Below are 19,428 nucleotides of genomic sequence, written 5' to 3'. Positions count from 1 at the left end.
AACCGCATGAGATGTTGTGACGCATCTACCTCTGACGTCATAGGTTGCAACGTGTGGGCAGCCGTTGGTAATGGGGAACGCGGCCCTGGTGTTTGCTTAGACGCTTAGACAGCCCAGACGATCTCCAGCCACCTGCCATTGCCCGCGGAGAGCGCGTTTCCTACGGCCGGCTGTGGACCAGACCGGCCGGCCGACGGCACGCGTTGTGCGCCACACGACGAGCTGTGCGCCGCTGTGCCTGTGTCTGCTCCTCGCGGGCCTGTGTCTGCTCCTCTGCTCCCAGTCACCTCTCTCTTTCAGAGCACGTTATTTCAGGCAAGGGGGATCGCAGTTGTTGGAAACGAAATAGCTGGCAGTTATCGGGCCTCAGCGGTGTCACACATCGTCCGCTGATGGGCAGGTGGGCACTTGTGCGGCCGCGTGAGCCAGAGCTCGTTACGCTGGTCGCAGCTGTGTCGGCCCGACCTGACGCCTCCCCCCGCCCGTACCCGTCTGCCCACAGGGAGCGACGGGTGCCGCCGCGGACGTCGTTCACCACGACGACGAAGATGATGAGTACGCCGGCGGACTGTGCTAGGTCCGCGGCTACGGACAGAGCCGGACGGGGCGCGGTGCGGTTGCCGGTGTTGCGGCGGCTACGGTCAATGTTGCAGTGGTTGCGCTCGCTTCACGCCGCTGGGCTGGTCCTCGTTGCCGTATGGGTTGACGACGGCTGCCACGGCCGCTGAGCAGTCTCTGTGTGACATCGGGCGGTCGCCGCGGCCCCGGGCGGGTCCGCGGCCGACACCACGGCCGCGGGGGTCAGCGCCACTTGATCCGAGCACGCGCGCGCCGCCAGCTGGTGGGGCGCGCCGAGCCGTCATGGCGCGGAGCCGCCGCCCGGCCGACGTAGGCTGCCCTCGCGCCACCGCCGCCGCTGCTGCCTGCCAGACCGTGGCCCAGGTAGCTGGGCGACACCGGCCCGCATGACTGGGCCCCTGGGCGCGTCGAGCTCGTGATGGGCGCGCTTGTTGGGTTAGGCTTGGCTCTCAGGAGGCCGATAGATACTGAAGGTTTTTCAAGTCTATCTCGAGAAACGTTTAGACGGTCTATTAACGCATTCGGTACTGACCGGCGTATCATCAAGTTCGATGTTTGGGATTGCCAGGTCCCAAACAAAATGTAAATACCTTTGTTGGCCAAGCTGGAGTGCGTTAAGCGTTGATCAGTGATAGCATGTGTCCCGCCAAACTGGTCGGAGTCGCGCCTCCTACATTAGACGCCGGTGTGTGCGCCGCTTGTCTGTGATGACCAGCTCTCGCTGGCAGATTCCGCTTGATTCAGTGACAGCTTTCGACGGTCGGGTGCGTGCGTCTGTTGGTCCCAGCAGTGGCGGACGGGCGGCAAGCACCCATTGAGCTTGTTAGCGTTTCTCCCGTCGCGGTGTCGTTCAGTTGAACCGTCCGCCCTCGCGACGCAGTTAGAAGAGCCTGCGAAGGCAGTGACCGCCACGAAGGCGGCCGTGAAAGACACGCTATTTCTGCCTTGTGAGACTCCGAAGCGGATTTCTGTGCTCCCTAGTGCGCTCTGTGCGAGTTGACTAGCTGCCGGCCGCCTCGCTGATGCGTGTTTTAGTTCACGCTCTTGAACTTGGGGGCCACCGACGCGCCGGTCACCTCCGGTCACGCGTGCTGTGGGAGCGGTGTAGAGTTCGGCCCCCGATCGGTCGCCGAGCTTAGCGGACGGGCGGCGTGCGGCGGCGCGTCACGCGTCACGCGTCCACGCCGCTGCACTTCATTCCAGTAGTTTGGTCGATGTCGTGCTTGTTCGTGTCGCGTCTCTCTCCGGCCGCAGTGTGCGTTACGCAGGCGTGTGGTGGGCAATCATTACTGATGGACAGTGGCTGGGCCACCGTTTTTCGTGAACGATACGCCACTGGTGAAGGAAACGAAGAAGCAGCTCTACTAGTGTGTGCAGTTGTATTATGCCACGAACACTCCGCTGAAACATTACATTTGTCGCGTTCTCGGCAAGTACACCGGACTGAAAGCCAAATCATGCCAATGTCGAGCATCGTGCCCTGTCGACTGTCACCTTGTCAGCACACATCCCATTCGGTCATATTCAATATGGGGTGTTATTTGCCCCTGAGCACTCTGTTCAGATTCGATAATTAATGCGGGAGAGCCACCCGGTGATATCGATATATGCTCGAGCCTCGCGACCGCCGAGGGTAACGGTCCGATACTCCCGGGCTAGTCCCAACGAGCTGTCAGGGGATCGCACGGCTTAAAGCGCCATGGCAGGTTTTTTGCACGCGCCATAATGACCCTTTACGCATCTGTGTTCTGTCCCATTGGATGATATCACTAAACATTAGTGGTGCCAGATGAGTATGCTGTACCAGGGGTGAGCAATGTGCTCAGATAGACGAGGTAGATGCGTGGAAAGATCGACGCATTTAAATTCCCCCCCCCCCCCCCAATGCTCTACCCCCAAATCATCTTGCGTTTTGTGCGGATGTTCTTCGGAACGAGAGCACTTCTAAGAAACCTTTGGAGACCCTGACCCGACCACATGGAACAGAAATGTTGGTTTGCCGAACAGTTGCCTTTGACATGCACGGTTGCGTGCACTCAGCTGGTTGGGGACGTCCGCAGTAGTAGCTGGGTCCCGCACCGCGGAGGGTGTTACGGCTAGTGTGCTGACGGTTGGGGCGGTGGTATGCTGCGGTGGCAGCCCTGACAGCCGAGTGGGCGATCCTCGCCCCGATATTCTCTACTTCCGGGACCTGGTCGTGAAGGGAAGATTGAGGTGCCATGGCACGTCGCGAGGCCAGCAGACTGCTGAGAACAAACATATCGGTGTATTTTAACCCTCCCAACGACATAAACTCTGATAACGTGGGTGTCGCCAACAGCAACCAGCTCGCCTGAGAACGCTAGCCCCTAACAACAGGTCCAAAACACCGGCGCCAAAACGGCGCGATCGCCGAGGGCCGGGCGCCGACGGCGGAGCTCGTTCCACCACGCTGAATGTCACACTACCACACCTGAATCCCACATCACACCAAAGGCGGGAAGGCGCGCACCCACACGCAAACGCCACGGAACAATCTCACACCCAAGGAATGATGGCGACCTAGTTATCACAGGTTGCTGGCGGCGCCACGCCGCCGCCTTTGTCTCCGAGCCGCGCCGGTATCCCGTCGCCTTCGTCGCAAGCTCCAGCCGGCCAGCGTTGTCGCGAAAGCGGCGCTCGCTGGTGTTGAGATCCCGAGCCGAGCGCTCGCCGCCTCCCCTGAGCCGCGGCGCTCGAGCCCTGGCTCTCCGCCGTTCGCGGAGACAGATACCCCTCCGCCGGTGACGTCAGAGCGACTCGTGACGTCACGACCCGCCGGCGCTTCGCGTCGCTATCGGTTCTCGAAGAGCACGTCCTCGTCGTCGTCGTCGTCGTCGTGTTCGCCGAGCAGCGGCAGCTCGGTGCCAAGGTGGCGCGGCCGGACGTCGACCGGCCGGGCGGTGGCCAGGTGGCGCGCCTTGATGCCGGCGTGCAGCGCGATCCCGCCCACGCACGTGACCAGGCCGACCGCCTTCAGGCCGCTCAGCTCGTCGCCGTTCACCAGGATGGCCAGCAGCAGGGTACACACCTCCTGTGGCGGCCCGCGGACTGTCACACGCCAGCCTGCAACTCGGAGGACAGCCAGCGGCGGGGCGCGCACCTCGTGTGGCGGCACGCGGAGAGCAGACCGCGGAACCCACCGCAGACAGACACGCGAGATTGGGCGGGGCGGCTTATTGCCACAGTGGTGGCAGGAGGTGGCGCGAATGTTATTAAAACATTAAACACGATATAAAAGAAGCTGATAGTGTTATGATGGTTCTTGTTTGCATCTTTGACACCGGGACCGGGTCGAGCGTATTCAAGGGGATACTGGTGTCTGTTGAGCTATCGGCTTCAGACATAAAGCTTTATTACCCTACTACCCAAATGTAGGCTTCATCAGCAATGCAGTATCTGTTTTTAACTGCGCTGACGTAAACAACTACGAAAGCTGCATGGATCATTACGAGTGACCATCCGTTTATTCTCCACTAACGTATCTGATATCACTGACCGGCCGTATGAGAGGCAGATATTGGTCTGAGCCGTCTTATGGGCCGTCTAAGATGATTGCCGCTCTGACCAAAACGTGTTCTTTTAGGAAAACGCATAAGAGTACGTTAAATTTCATGTCTGTTTACCAGTTCCAGTTCCAACTCCAGTTCCACATGTTTCTAAGTGACGAGACGCACAGCCCCCGTCGCGTCACCAACCCGAGCTTCCAACGCTCCCATCGCGTAGTCAGCATCGCATAGAGCGAATGAGTGCGCCGTCTCCAGCACCACGCCCGCGCAGCACACCTCTGCAGAGGTCGGCGGAGGTGACGTACCTTGAACACGCTGGCCACGCAGAGCGTGACGCTGGAGGTGACACGCAGCGCCAGGAACTCGGAGAGGTCCATCATGAAGGCCAGCACGCAGCCGAGCAGCACGCGGCCGGCCGAGTCGGCCAGCTGGTGCGGCTCCGAGTAGAGGAACAGGTCGCGCGACGTGGCCACGGCCGCACCTGGCGCCCACGCCGGCCGGGCCCGTCAGAGGGGAGTGACCGCGCTCCGCCTGGAGTCGGGGCCGGGGCCGTGGCAGCAGCGGGCTGGGGCTTGGCAGGGCTGGGGCTGGGGCAGGGTGACAGGGCAGGGCAGGGGAGGACACGGTACGGCCGCAGAGCTTGGAACGCTTCTGGGTGGGGCTGGGTGGTACGAACGGCATCAACACAACAAGGTGCAGATGTTCGTCTGAACCGTAGATTCGTCAACAGCTCAGACGAGTCACACGGTGTCACAGTCTCGTAAAGGCTGCCTATTCGAAGCGGTGATGAAACGTGCAGTGGTCACAAATCGAACATAGCTGCGGAAGAAAACTTCACTGCTCCACCCACAATAACACTACGAACCTGTGTTACTTTAGCCAGTGTGTTCTGACGAGCACACTAATCGCAGTATGTGACGCCTGCAGTCCCGGTATTCAACGCCCATCACATGGCCATACATCCCGACACAAGAGCAAAAACGTGGCGGCCGTGACGCGCCTTCAATGGTACCACGCCTCAATATGTCGGCTGGCTTGGGCTCCACCCGCCGAGTATGTCATCATCGGGAGCACAAGGAACGTGGAAAGGCCGTACTTCAGTAGTGGCCGAGCACTGTTCTACCAGCTAGCTATACGGAGGACGCGGGCGGTCGAAGGGCCCGCAGGAGGCTGGTCACAGGCGCGTGAAAGGAGGCCCGCGCTCGCCAAGATGGCTCACCTTCAAAGAAGACGGCAAACGGCATTAAACTGACGATCATCCACGGCTGAATGTGGTAGATCATGTCGATGGGGTTGGAGAGGCCCAGCTCCTTCTTTTGCATCAGAATCTGTGACAGCGTCCACCGCAGCCCACTGCCGGCACGGGTGTAATGCCAGCCGCGCGCCGCACGGCTCCGCTGTGCGGTGACCTCCGTTGGGAGCAGCCAAGCGCACCAGTGGCGATGTCCGAGCATCGCATAAATAGCGGGGTAGGTAACGGTTATACTCGGCTTTCCACGCCGAGAGAACTGCTTATGGCAGCAGCGGTACAAATTACAAAACAGCATATTTCTAATTGTATCAGTGTCATAAACGCGATAATAAATTCACCATAGTATTCATAACTCGTAAGACATTGTATGGTAAATGATGTTACAGCAGAACCAAAGCGCCACTAACTACAATATTTGGAGGCACAAAATCAATTGTGGCAAACATTAAAATATAGCAGTTTCCAGAAAAGCAAATGAATGAAGCTAGTGACACCATATCTGAACAAGGAGGCGCGCTCCAGGTCATACGCTGGCCAACTGAGACGAACAGTGTACGAAGGGCCACGCATCGCATCACCGAACAAAGGGTGTGGCTGGCAGCTGCGAGGAAGCGGATGTGGATGTGGCCACTCTTCATGACGATGGCACGTAAAGGAGTTTCCTGTTGCTCGGTAAACCCAAACATCATTTTCTGTTGGGATGTGCGGCAGCAACGACCAGCTTTTGGAGCGTGACAGTTTGGGCTGTAGGCGGCCACCAGAAATAGCTGGTTCAGTCGATATGGACGCATTCGTTAGAACGAAGACACAGTCAGGCCAATATCGCGATTAACACGCGCCCGGTTGGTCAGCTGGATACCCTTCTAACACTCCGTTGTTGCATCAAATTGAACGATTCCCTAAAATTGACTTCGCTGAAACCATGGTCTGACTTTGACCTGCCATGGGTCAGCGGCCTTACAAGGTACGTTTAAATTTTTGATGCCCAACGACCCGTTATTCAATTGCCTACAGCTATGCACAATTTGGCGCGGCTACGCCGCGTCGTTTGGAAACCGTTCCGGAAAACCTTCGGAGGGTCACTTTGACCCCCACCCCCACCCGAGCGCGTGTTAACACACACTTATGGCTCTCACTGACATTTTGGAAACGATTCTAATACGAAAGCGCCAAATCACATCCAGCGCCCCACCATTACGTTCCATCTACGCGCCTTATTACAATACACCACTATTCGGAACACTCGCCATCGCCTAACATGGTTTTTCCGCACCGGCTGACACCTGGATGCCCATCGGAAACCATCCCAAAATTTTCAGGGCCAGTTTGTCCCGTCCCCAGCGCAGTAAGCACCGTGTCCGTTACTCGCTCCCTGCAGACCCTACCACTTCACTCGGGAAGCTGCAGATATGAGAGATGCAATGGCAATAGCGGCGCTTCGTTACAGGCCAGTGTGCACGCCACAGGCATAGTCAAGTCCCTCACAGCTCCTGCATATCCTAAGCGGAACGATACCAACTAACTCACTGGCGGTATCAAGTAGTGACCAAGTAATGAAAGGCAGCTCATTCGGTTGAGCGTTGGATGCATATACTGTAACTCACGACGCAGCGACGGTTTCATGCCACTGCATGACAGGAGATCAGATCCTGGCCTATATGCAGAACGAACAGCTCATTCATCTTCTCGTGAATATAATACTGATAGAAGTGGCGTTTAAACCGACCACCGAAGACAGAGAGAGTGTTGGCCGGAGTTTGCCGGCAGCTTAGAGGGATACGACGGATGCAACAAGGCTGCGGCAGGTGGGAGAGGAAGCGGAGGCTCAGGCGGCGGACAGATTGGGAGGGCTAGCGAGGCGCCAAGACGGCGGAGACGGACGGCTGTGGGGCTACGGTCGGAGGACAAAAGGGCTAACGAGGCGCCGAGGCGGCGGAGATGGACGACTGCCGAGCTATGGTCGGAAGACACGAGGGAGGCGCGGTGGAGAGACGAGGAAGGGGTGACCGGGGAGGGGTCGGTAGTAAATGATGAGGATGTCTGGTACTATGGAGCGTGCCGGCTTCTTAGGCTATTTTGTGCTCTTGTTACGTTTCAACTACACGACGAGTTAATGTTCTAATGAGGTGAGCATATCAGGTGGATTCCAACAGCGGTTAAAAACAGTACGTCACGTAGGCCGATCTCTGGATATTCACCTATACGTGAAACCAGGGTGACTGCGTCCAAAGAAATGCTATTCTGTCCAGACTTGCGACGAAAGGACGACCAGTGCCCCAACCTACGTTTAATGGCTTTTGATTTTGTCATGGCTGCTCTCAGACCCGACATCGTCTGCCACTGTGTTGCCACGTAGTTTGATTGACGCCTATAGGTCGCTCGCAGGACCCCGCATGGTACCGCCAGGGAGAAGCAGAGGCCGCCTTCGCAACCCGGTCAGCCAGCTCGTGTCCCCCCCCCCCCCCAATCGGCCGAGCAGGCTGCAAAGCCAGGTTGGTAGTCGATCAGGGCTAGGAAGGGCTCATCAAGAATCATTATCGGGAAGGGCTCCTGATAACAATTGCAGTAATTGACGGCGGGCGACCGGCCAATGGGGGCTGACACATGGCAGGGGCCTGTGGATGGTCTGGCCTTGCGGCGAGCCTCAGCGGAGGCGCGTGCACCCAGGTCAGCTGCTCACCTGCTCAGCGCGGCAGCCAGCGCCATCAGGAAGCCCAGCAGGTGAAATGTGGTCGACTCGTACGTGAAAATCACCAGGCCTCCTGAGATGAGCGTCACTACCAGCGCCATAGACCATTGCTGAAAGCACACCACGTCATAAGCAAACCACGTCACAAGCACACCACGTCACAAGCACACCACGTCACAAGCACGCCACGTCACAAGCACACCACGTGACGGCGACGAATGGAATCACGTACAGCATGCCTATGCAGTGGTCCAGGCAGGGAGGCACAGGGGGACATGGGGAAACAAATTACATCAAAAGGTTTAAACCTGCGCACCCGCCATCTCGGAAGCACGGACAACGACGGCCGGTATGCAGCTTGCGTAAAACCGAACAGCGTTGGCCACTGTATGTAACACCAGGTTGCGGGCGCCGTGCGCGCGAGAACAACCGTCGTAAAAGCAGGCTTACGGAGAGCCTCAAAGTTAGTTCGCGCCGTTCAAAGATAAGTATGTGAGCATTTTTTTTACAGCTCATCCTTAACCTTATATTTTGGACAGGTCAACAGTGACAACAATACGAGAAGTAGATATTCCTCCGCTTCTGTTTCCGTCCCACCATCAGATCCTAGCGCCACTTCGCAGCGCTGTAAAGCCACTCCGGTCGTATCATCAACCTAAAAATGGCACAGTTGAAGTATATGCCCGGACTAGATTATGCAAGTATGATTTTGTCCCCTAAAGCGTTTAAACGTACCCCATTCAGATGTGTCATCACTTTTGTCTGTTGACCCTAGCTTGGTATTAACCGTGGGTGTGACGCCACGTGGCCTGCGAAGACTGCAACGCCTGGCGTCGAGGCCTTTGTTGCTATGATTCGCGAGTGCGCATGTTCTACACTACGCTACGAAATTTACGTCACGGTCGATTCTGACACAATGTTGAACCTTTCCACAGAAGCATGGCTTGGTCATGTTTACACAAATTGCTGACCCACTTGCATCTACTATCTATATTCGCGGGGGCCATAATACTCCTGTATAACTCAGATAAAAATTCTGGCAAAACTTCGGAGCTCTGTTGGTTTAAAAATAGCCCCCGGATAATTGTAAATTGAACAGTACCGGGGATTTATTTTCTGCAGCTGTTTAGCACGTGCCCGGGTGGCATGTTTAATGCCCTCTGTTCGGGTGAGGGTCAATTTGCCTTCCTTGAGATCTCAGAAACTAAGTGAGCTAGAAAGCCAAAACCCACAGGGCGCGTTGGTTGGCCTGTATGTGAACTAGCTTGTATCAAAATTTAAGGTTCCAGGAGCATGACCTCCGGATCAAATAACGTCAAACGAGGGAGAATTCCAGACTGGTGTCCAAGGGTCCCCGAACTTAGGTATTTGCTTTAACAGGTCATCGGTGCCAATTTAAGGTCAGCGACCTTTTTTGACTTTTCGTATGCCGTGGTGACCCAAATCCCACAAGAGTTCTTTGAGTTTGGCATTTGAAGAAGCACCAAAGATTACGCACGGCAGAATGTTCCTAAAAACAAAATGTTGATCCGGGTAATTGTAGGCCAGTGACCTATCCTGACCCTTCAGAAGTCCATGAGGGATGTATACTGCAGTTCCTGTTATCGAAAAATTTGAAATGAGCACCAGAAAATACTCCGTACAGCAAGATCTAGAGCAATAAAACAGGTTAGTTTTGGCCTTGGTCTGATCTTTATACCTGACCCTACGTCAACTAAATGTTTTTATCCAATTATTGTATTGCCTGAGAAACTCTCCCAGATGTATGGCGTCGTCTAACACTCCACTGTTGCATCATATTGAACGATTCCCCAGACATCGTCTTCGCTGAATCCATGACCTGACTTTGACCTGCCGTAGGACAGCGACCTTACAGGTTATATCTAAATGTAAATGTAAATAAATGTTTCGATACCGAGTGATCCAATATTCAGTTGTCTACAGCTACACAGAATTTGGCGCGGCCACGCCGCGCCGTTCGGAAACAATTTCGGAAAACCTCCGTGGGGGTCAAATTGCCCCCTCCCCAACCGAGTGCAAATTAACGCATGATTTCTTCCGTTTATTGGCTATAAATTTAAGACGGAATTGATGTTGCGGTAGCTTTTGGCTTCCATTCCAGTACGAGAAGATAAAAATGAAAAAGCATGCTTCAAAAAGGGCTATATCCGCCAAATTTTTAAAGGGCGTGCCACTATCAGGGGCCCCTTGTCAAACGTATGCCCCCCTAGCCAGGACACTGGCCGCCCTTGTGTCCATGCACTTGCAGACAGGCGCCACTGCCCCCGGCGGATGTGTCACAGGTTTTACTGCATTTGTACAAGTGTTGCCGCCCTGGGTGCGAATACCTGACCCTACGTCCTGTAGCGCGAACGGGAAATAAAAACATTGAGTTGGGGGCGTGACACACCTGCCCCAACTAACCGAGCGCGCTCGTTACAGCGCAGTTTACATGCTGGCGACCACGGAAACAACTAACTGGAGTCCATCAGTACCCCTTCGCATCCTACAGCTTGCAGCACGCACCCAAGGCCCACCGACAGCGCCCGAGGCTCAGACGCTCGCGGCCCGCCAACGCTCCGGAGTGCAGTGTGCTCACCAGCTGCTCGATGCGTAGGAAGAGGGCGCACACGTAAATAAAGATGACGGACGTGGACTTCGTCATGGTGTAGAGCGTCACAGTGATGAACTCAAAGCTCCACTGCGAGAGGCCAATATCCAGCGCGCTCAGCACGCCCGGCGCCGACATCTTGCGCCAGAACTGTCGCCATGAGAGCGTGGTGCGCTGCGTGTTGTAGGTACACTCGAGATAGTTGCGCACGGTGGCCGCCAGGAGAAACTTGACGGTCAGGTGGGCGAGTACGATCGAGAGCGGAAAGCGCAGCTCCTGTCAGAAGAATGGCATGTGCACATCACACTGTTGCAGGTCACACCAGTATGAAGTGTCATACAACACACAGGGTTAATTTTGTAACTTGTTTATCATTTGTAGCATGCAGCCTACAAAAATCATATATTAGTGTCTCAAAACTTGTGCTTTTTGACTGGTTAGTGGCATGAACTTATGCATTTCATGCAGTCACAAGCAAAAATACATGCATACCAACACACTGATCTTGCAACAGTTTTTCTTCCCAATCTGATCCACAACATGCCTAACATTTGAATCAACATTACAGCTGTTGCATTAAAGGGAGTTTGTCCAGTAAAATCCTAAAATCAAACTTTGTGCATACACTTGAAGAAATTTTTGATTTTTAAGACACATTATCAGTTGAAAGGCATTGAGGTGGTCACCCTCAAAAACTACTAGCTTGCAAACAGTGCAGACCTTGTTCATCCGCCACTGAAAACAATAGCATATTTTGACACCAAAAAGACTGTGTTCTACTCTAAAGATTGCAGGAATAATTGTTGCACCATAAATCTCATTCAAGAAGGTAACCCATGTTACTATATTGCTCAAGTTTCAACAGTGACATAACTGTTGTTCAAAGCATATAATATAGTTTGAGTGCAATCTGTAATTGCCTTATTGCACAATTAAGTTGGCATACACTTTGACAAATGATAACACCATATTTTGAGTTAATATTCATGCCTGATCATTAGCCTGAATATCATGTCATGCCAGCAACTGACCTGCAGAAGAGATTTCTGATAAAATGTAAGTGATATGGAGAAAAAGAAATATGTCAGAAGACAACCAATGCTCTTGAATGCATACTTCATAAGTTCAAAATCCATGATGTTCTTCACCATTCATTGTTTGATGTGATCTGAAAACATTTCAAGGCACACATATTTCAGAATTGTCCACAACCAGAACATATCTGTCCTCCTATGCAAAAAAGGCCTTATAACTTAGTTAACATAGCACTTAGGCCCTTTTGCCTTTGGATCACAGATATCATGAGATATCCCATAATTACCAAACATTTCATGATCATAAGGTAGTGGTAAATGGGCACACTGTGCCCACAAGCTCAAAGAATCTAAGTGCATAGTTTAAACTTCTGCATAACCACCTACCAGTAAATTATATCACTCTTTTTATGATTATGAGAAAACAAGGCTGTAATTACCACAGTAACATGACCTAATGCATTAGATCTGATCAAATGGATGGCTATGGTTTGATTGCTGTTCAGTTTTTGACAGCATGTTGCAGACTGCAATAGGCAATCACAGACACAGACAGACTCAGACAAATGCAGACATGCACAGACACATGCTTGGTACATTGACTTACTAAGTTGTCTGTCAAACCATTACAAACTTCGGTAAACATGATTGAGACAAGAAAAGGACAGTTGCCACAGCTCATAGACTACAGTTCACCAAGGAAACCTGATGCAGTAAACATGGAGAAATGGAGGAAGTTTATACTTCTTTGGATACCATTTATCTCAAATCTGGCATGCTTACTTTTCTCTACTATCACATTGGGCAGGAAATCCTATTTTAACTCAGGGGATCTTTTATCTCAAATGTAAGATATAAATCCAGCAACTTGAACGTGGATAGCAAGGTATTATCATCAGATACCATAAGCTCCATTGTAAGCATGTATAGAAATTAGCAACAAACTGTGTACCTGGGAAATGCACCACAAAAGTGCCCATGCCCTTGATTGGGACAGCCTGTGATCTATGGCAACATCCACACTCATGGTTACATCCAAGAGGGAAGGGAAGACCATGGAAAGCATTGTGTTGGTTTGATTTTTTCACCATTTTTTCTGTGGACCTGGAAATGAACGTTAAGATGGTGGGGATCAGGACTCTCACAGCAAACACTGCTTAGCATGGACTTTGCTCCCAGAAATTCACCAATTCAAAAAAGATGGAATTAGTATTTTTAAGCGTGTGTGTACTCAAGGAAAGCTAGTCTATTTTGTTGCGGACAGCAGAAAGTCACTGCAGCTAATGTGCTTATCGTGACACACTTTCACCGTATTTCCAGGTCCCCTCCTCGTTCCAAGCACCACCAGGTCCTCACTGATCTCGGCGACTGACAACAGGGCAGATTAAATGCATCAAGTGCGTCATTTACGCTCTTGTTTTGAGAAACACTTGATTCGTATAACGCTACTAAATAGAAGAAGACGTTTCTCAAGCTGGCACCAATTCATGGCTTGGGGCGCAGCGCGACGGCCGTAGGTCAGTTTTTGGCTAGCCTGTTCGGGAGTGCTGCGGCTGAATAGACGGTCGAGCGACGGCAAGGCTTTTCTCCTGAAAGCGAAGCCAAAGTCATAAATGCAACCCACGCTAACATTCTAGGGGGTCGTCCTGGATATGCTGGGTGAAGTTTGCTGTTATTCAACAAGACGTATTTTTGTTGATACCATCTGGAGTGTAGGCTGCATCGTCGGAACAAGCTTCGCAGTGGCCACTGACGTGATTGTCTGCCTGCATCCTCGGCGTGGGTCAGCCCGCGTCATCGACGTCTGTCTGCTTGCGTCATCGACGTCTGTCTGAGTCGCCAACGTTTGTCTGCCGTAGAGCAACCAGGGGGCACAGGGGGAACGTACCCCTCCCCCTGAGGTTCCGAGGGGACCTTCGGGCCCCTCGGAACCTACAATTAATGGCCCGATTTGAGGGCCCGAAAGACTGGAGAGGCTGGCCGGAGGTCCCATTGCGGGGGCTTCGGCCCGCAGGGCTGGGCACTCCAATGTCAGCCAGAGGGCCTTGAGTGCTGATCATGGGCCCACTGAGTCAATAATGGCCTATGTTTCGGTCAGACACCACCACTAACGCCCAGCCGGCTCCGTGGCGGAATAGGCCTAAGGGCACATTTCCTAAGCACGGACAAAGCAGGAGTCAGCGATTGACATTGCTCGAGGCCCCACAGCACCTAGCAGGGTCCCCGGTGTCGTCAAAGGACCCAGAGTTGGCTAGAGGCAGTGTTCGAGGAGGTCCGAAAAGCCTGGAGGGCCCACTCGTTCCTACAATCAAGGGCGCGATTGTAGGAATGGCATAAAGGGCTGGTCGGAGTCTTATTTAGAGGCTCCGGTCTGCAAAGGCTGACAGTCAAATACCGGTCAGGGGACCCTTTGCGCTCATCGGAGAGCCCCTGAGTCAACACAGGCTTATATGCCGGTCAGCTACCACCAGTACCACACAGTTGGTTCCGTGACGGTATAGGTTCTGAGGGCTCACTTCCCAAGCAGTTAAAAGTCGCGGCCAGATATTTACACTTGCCAGGGGCCTTGTATCTGCCAGGGGCCCACGGCGCCTAACAGAGGGTCCTGTGCCCGCGCAAGCCCCGAGCTGACCAGGGGAAGTATTCGATGAGACCTGAAAAGGGGCCCGACGGCACCCCGGAACCGATGATCAAAGGCCCGGCCGGAGGGCATAAGGGCCCAAAGGCCTGGCTGTGGGTCACATAAAAATCGCGGCCGTAGGGTGATAACCTGACATATCAGTCAGAGGTCCTCTTGCACCGGTTCAGAGATCACTGAAACAATGCGGATGTCTTAGTTGGTCAGAGACCACGAACACCGACAAGTCGGCTTCATGTTCTTCCGAGCCCTTGAGCCCCATTTCCCAGGCAGAAACGAGGCCGGGGTTTGCGATTTGCAATGTTCGGAGTGTCTCGCACGGGTCCTGTGGCGGCAAGTGGCCCCGAGTCGAAGCGGTGGTTGAGGGGGCCCGAAAAGGGAACCAAAGGGTCTCTCGAGACCAAAGATCAAGAGCTCAATGGGAAAGCTAAGGGGTCCGAAGGGCTGTCTGTAGGTCACATTAAGAGGGCCATATTCTCAAATGTCAATAAAATGATCTCTTACACCGATAGGGACTCGTGAGACTGACTGCTCCTCTATTTCGGCCAGAGATCACGAACAACGAACAGCCAGCTCCATGTTGGTCTGAGCTCTGTAGGTCCATTTCCCAAGGAGGGACAAGGGCAGGCCCACGATTTACATTGGCCGGGCTCCTGTATGGTTCAGGGGCTTGCAGTTCCGAACAGGGCATTCTGTGTCAACAAGGGGCCTCGAATCGGTCAGTCCGAACTGCGCAGTACGGCAAAACATCTTGACCAGCCAGGTGCTCGCCATGTAAGACCCGTCCCTGCCGACCCGAGTCACTACCGACGCCAGTGACGTCGGGCTTGGCGCAGCGCTGTCCCAGCCGCATCCGGAGGGGAAGAGGGGTGGTGAGCTTCGCCTCCTCCAGTCTCAACCCAGCACAGCGACAGTACAGTGTGACGGAGCGGGAGGTACTCGCGTGCGTCCTGAGTGGTGGAGAAGTGGAGAGAAAATACTTGTGGAGACGGTCTTTCTGCCGCCGAGTGGATCATGCTGCGCTCTGCACCCTGATGACGTCACCAGGTGTGGGTCGAGCCGGCCTATGGATCACCAGCTGGGCGTCACGTCTCATGGCGAGCCACTTCACGGTCGAGCACGTCCAGGGATCGGAGAACCCAGCGAATGACCTATCAAAACTTCCAGGCCGGACTGAGGACGCTCAAAGAAGACGACGTCGTGGCGGTGGCAGCGGTGACGTCGTGGCGGCCCAGCCCCAGGCCATGCAGCGGGACGAGCTGGCCAGGGTAACGCGGGAGGACCCGGTGCCACGCCAGCTCATGGAGCATATTCCGGGGCGGTGGCCGCGGCGATGCAGAGACTGTCCAGAGGAGCTCCAACCGTTTCTAACCGTTGTCGAGATGAGCTCAGCTGGTGGGGCGACCTGTGCTACCACCTGCGACCTGGTGGGCGACCTGGTGCTACGGGTGGTCGTCAGCAGGCGGTCGTCTCGGCGAGACTGCGGCTCCAGACGGTGGAACTGGCTCACGAGGGCCACCAGGGGATTGTAAGATCCAACAGCGAGCCAGAGAAGTCTATGGGTGGCCGAGAATGGACACCGCGGTGAAGGCTACCGTCAGAGCTTGTGACGTTTGCTCAGCGCTAGACAAGACAGCCAGGATACGCAGCGCGCCGATGCAGTCCGTACCTTTGCCACGGGGCGTCACGGGACAAGGTCAGGGTGGGACCACGCCGGTCCTATGAAGGCACCCAAGAACCAACGGTTCGCGACAGTTTTGGTGAACTACTACTCCAAGTGGATCAAGGTGGGGTTTTGTGCAGAGGCGAAGCTCAGAAGCCCCTATCCAGTTCGTGGAGGTGATTGCTCCGCGAGAAGGCTACCCGAAAGAGTTTGTCTCCGACAACGGGACGCACTTCACGTCCGGAGCCTTCACTGAGTACCTACAGAATGTAGGGACTCGTCAGATTCGTGTGACTCCGTACCACCGGGCGGGGTCGGGTGCAGGGGAGCGGGCCAACCGCACTGTGAAGTCAGCACTGCAGGCAGCGGACCAGAGTGGCGAGGACCGCGTCCGGTACCGGCAGAAGTTTCCCACAGCAGTACCGGAGCACCCCACTACCGGAGGGCCATCCCATCTGAGCTGCTGCACGGCAGACGGCTGAGGACCAAGCTACACGCGGCGGCCACTGCGTCGCCCTCACAGTAAGACGAAGATGCAAGCAAGTAGTACAAAGACGAGTGTTTACGATAATTTCGACCTAAGCCATCGCCAGCCTTATTCCCCGAGACCACAGGCGTGTCATTGGGGGCTTTTATGACGCAACTCAGCTACATGGCGTCGCCAGCCTCTCAACCTGGTGGGAAGGGCGGGGACCCGCGGGGAATCGAACCCCATGCGTATGGTTTCCCAGACGCGCAGTGGTTGACGCAGGCGGCGTTAACCACTGCACTATCGTCATCCGGCGCGCAGGCTCAAACGCTTTGGAGACTATTTGTTCCACTAGTCAATTCTGCAAATAATGAACGTTTCGGGGGAAACATGGGATGAACTTGTGTTTTTTTAAACTCAATTTGAAACCACTCCATTCAACACTAATGAAGCATCTTATTTCTGTCCGGTAAAGAGGCCCTATTGAGTACAGCACTATCGGACACGTTGCTCACGGTCAAGTGTTGAAGGGCCATCCCGTCCCACCGCGGTGCGCTTTCCGGTCGTCACTCTGGCGGCTCGGGGTGGCAGCCCTAACCGATCCGGAGGCCCTTAGAGGGATACATGGCATCACATTGGTCTGCTTCCTGTCGCGAAAGGCCTTCTGACCCGCGCAGTTGCCCCGGATCGACATATGGACCGTCATCAATACAACAACATTCCTGCTCGCCTCAGGTGGTTAAATATTGGGACATAGACTCCGTTTGGGATTAACGGGCCTATGGTGTGGAATAACAGTTGGAGGGCCCACCTTTCGGTGCTGAGGAACCTGGCTGGCGCCGAACTTTTTATGACTTCAGTGTGAGCAAACATCATAAGCTCTGGTCTCCTTCAATTGCCAGAGAGCCCCGACCAACACAAGAAACGCTCCTTCATTGGGGCTGCCGTCCCCGTCCCTGTTGAGCAAGTGTTTCCTGCAAAGTTCCCTTCGCTAACACAGGTTTTATTACTTTATACGTAAATGAAAACAATTACCTGCAATAATGTCAGCCCAGAAGCTCAGCGCACAGCCCGCAACAGCCACACAGTCACTCGCGCCGAACCATACAGGACACCAACACGCAGTATGTCTTCGCCCCACAAGCAGACTCTACAGCGGTGACATGACCAAACCCAGGTTCCTGTAACTTCCGCCAGGCGTCGAACAACTACGGTTTCACGACAACTACGAAAACAAACTCTCAAAACGCCTGAACACTACATTCTCCCCTCCCCCCTACGAAAACCCGCACCGCTCGGGAGCACGCACCCTCCGTTCCAAACGCCTCAGACCGTCACGCCCGTGACCATTACCGTCGCGCACCTGGTCCAGCTGATTGCCAGCGCCGCCCGTTACCACCAGCTCCGCTCCCGCGGTCGCCCCCGCAGCCGGCCGCTCCTCATTGTCTCCTGTTGTCTCTGCATCCGGCGGAGGCGATGTTGAGCCGGCCCGACCTGGGAAAACCCCGGCTCCACCTGCACAGCTCCCACCAGCCGATGCGGGTAGCGTAGTCACAGCTTCGTCATCCGCGACCTCCGCACGCCGACACGGCGTGACCAGGCGCTACCGCCGGCTCCACTGCCGGCGCGGCGCGACCAGGCGCGACCACCGTCGTCGCCTCCGCCGGCATACGCGGTGCAACTTGCTGAGGCAACCGGGATGCACTCTCTCGGCTCCGCTGGTGCTCCGACTGCTGTCCCACAACTCAGCAGGCTGCTCCGCCGGCTGATGATCAGGTGCAGCCATCCGGCGAGTGAGATGCTCGGCGTGAACCCTGGTATCACAGCCCAGCTCGTAACTAGATGCCCCTCTGCGAGCCACGATCTGCCCCGGCTCGGAGAATCGATGGCACCGCTCCCTCTGCCGGGACACCGGGCGGTACCTGACACTGTCCCCGACGTCGTGCGAGGGTAGCCTGGCGATCCTCGCGCGGTCAGAGTACTTCCGCTGATACTCATGCCGGCTCCGCACTCGTATTCGTACTGCCTACTGCATCTCGTCTCGCTGTGAGGCAAGCCAGCGACTGCCGCGTGTAGCTTGGTCCTCAGTCGTCTGCCGTGCAACAGTTCACATAGGATGACTCCGGTGGTGGCTTGAGGCGTGCTCCGGTACTGCTGTAGGAACTTCTGCCGGTACCGGACGCGGTCCTCGCCACTCTGGTCCGCCGCCTGCAGTGCTGACTTCACAGTGCGGTTGGCCCGCTCCCCTGCACCCGACCCCGCCCGGTGGTACGGAGTCACACGAATCTGACGAGTCCCTACATTCTGTAGGTACTCAGTGAAGGCTCCGGACGTGAAGTGCGTCCCGTTGTCGGAGACAAACTCTTTCGGGTAGCTTTCTCGCGGAGCAATCACCTCCACGAACTGGATAGGGGCTTCTGAGTTCGCCTCTGCACAAAACCCTACCTAACCACTTGGAGCAGTAGTTCACCAAAAACTGTCGCGAACCGTTGGTTCTTGGGTGCCTCCATAGGACCGGCGTGGTCCACCCTGACCTTGTCCCGTGACGCTTGTGGCAAAGGTACGGGCTGCATCGGCGCGCTGCGTATCCTGGCTGTCTTGTCTAGCGCTGAGCAAACGTCGCAAGCTCTGACGGTAGTCTTCACCGCGGTGTCCATTTCCGGCCACCAATAGACTTCTCTGGCTCGCTGTTTGAATCTTATAATCCCCTGGTAGCCCTCGTGAGCCAGTTCCACCGTCCTGGAGCGCAGTCTCGCTTTGTCAAGCGCCTTGTGGTGTTTTAGTGACGGGACTGGGCACAGGACGTGCTCAGTTGTTCCGTTCTGCTGTTTGTCTTTACAAACCTTCTTTTTAAACTATTTTTCATACGCAAGACGCAGTTTTCATGTATTCAGAATTTGTGTTGCTCATGCTGCAGCTGCTGCCCTGAGATGTACGGAGTAGCCTTAATCGCCGGTAATGAGTGA

At 54.8% G+C, this 19,428-nt stretch overlaps 1 protein-coding gene across 4 annotated transcripts; it reads right to left on the bottom strand.

Annotated features, from left to right (window-relative positions):
* Positions 1 to 2,823: 2,823 nt before the first annotated feature.
* LOC119098725 (solute carrier family 35 member C2) lies at positions 2,824 to 13,058 on the bottom strand. Of its 4 annotated transcripts, none has more exons than XM_037221736.1 (7): positions 13,002 to 13,058; positions 11,690 to 11,826; positions 10,647 to 10,934; positions 8,039 to 8,157; positions 5,326 to 5,459; positions 4,412 to 4,587; positions 2,824 to 3,631 (listed from the first exon to the last, which is right to left on the bottom strand). In XM_037221736.1, the coding sequence occupies exons 2-7, from the start codon at positions 11,807 to 11,809 to the stop codon at positions 3,392 to 3,394; spliced, it is 1,077 nt and encodes a 358-aa protein (XP_037077631.1). In that variant the 5' UTR covers positions 11,810 to 11,826; positions 13,002 to 13,058; the 3' UTR covers positions 2,824 to 3,391. The 4 variants fall into 4 exon arrangements, with proteins under 4 accessions (XP_037077631.1, XP_037077630.1, XP_037077632.1 ...); XM_037221735.1 differs by having other exon boundaries at positions 12,996 to 13,057; XM_037221737.1 differs by lacking the exon at positions 13,002 to 13,058 and adding an exon at positions 12,645 to 12,683.
* Between the last annotated feature and the right edge of the window lie 6,370 nt (positions 13,059 to 19,428).

Source organism: Pollicipes pollicipes, unplaced genomic scaffold, assembly GCF_011947565.3.
Source record: "Pollicipes pollicipes isolate AB1234 unplaced genomic scaffold, Ppol_2.1 Scaffold_4740;HRSCAF=5597_pilon_pilon_pilon, whole genome shotgun sequence".
Taxonomy (NCBI): Eukaryota; Metazoa; Arthropoda; class Thecostraca; order Pollicipedomorpha; family Pollicipedidae; genus Pollicipes; species Pollicipes pollicipes.
Note: the sequence above shows the minus strand (reverse complement) of the source record. Positions and strands in the feature narration are given on the sequence as shown.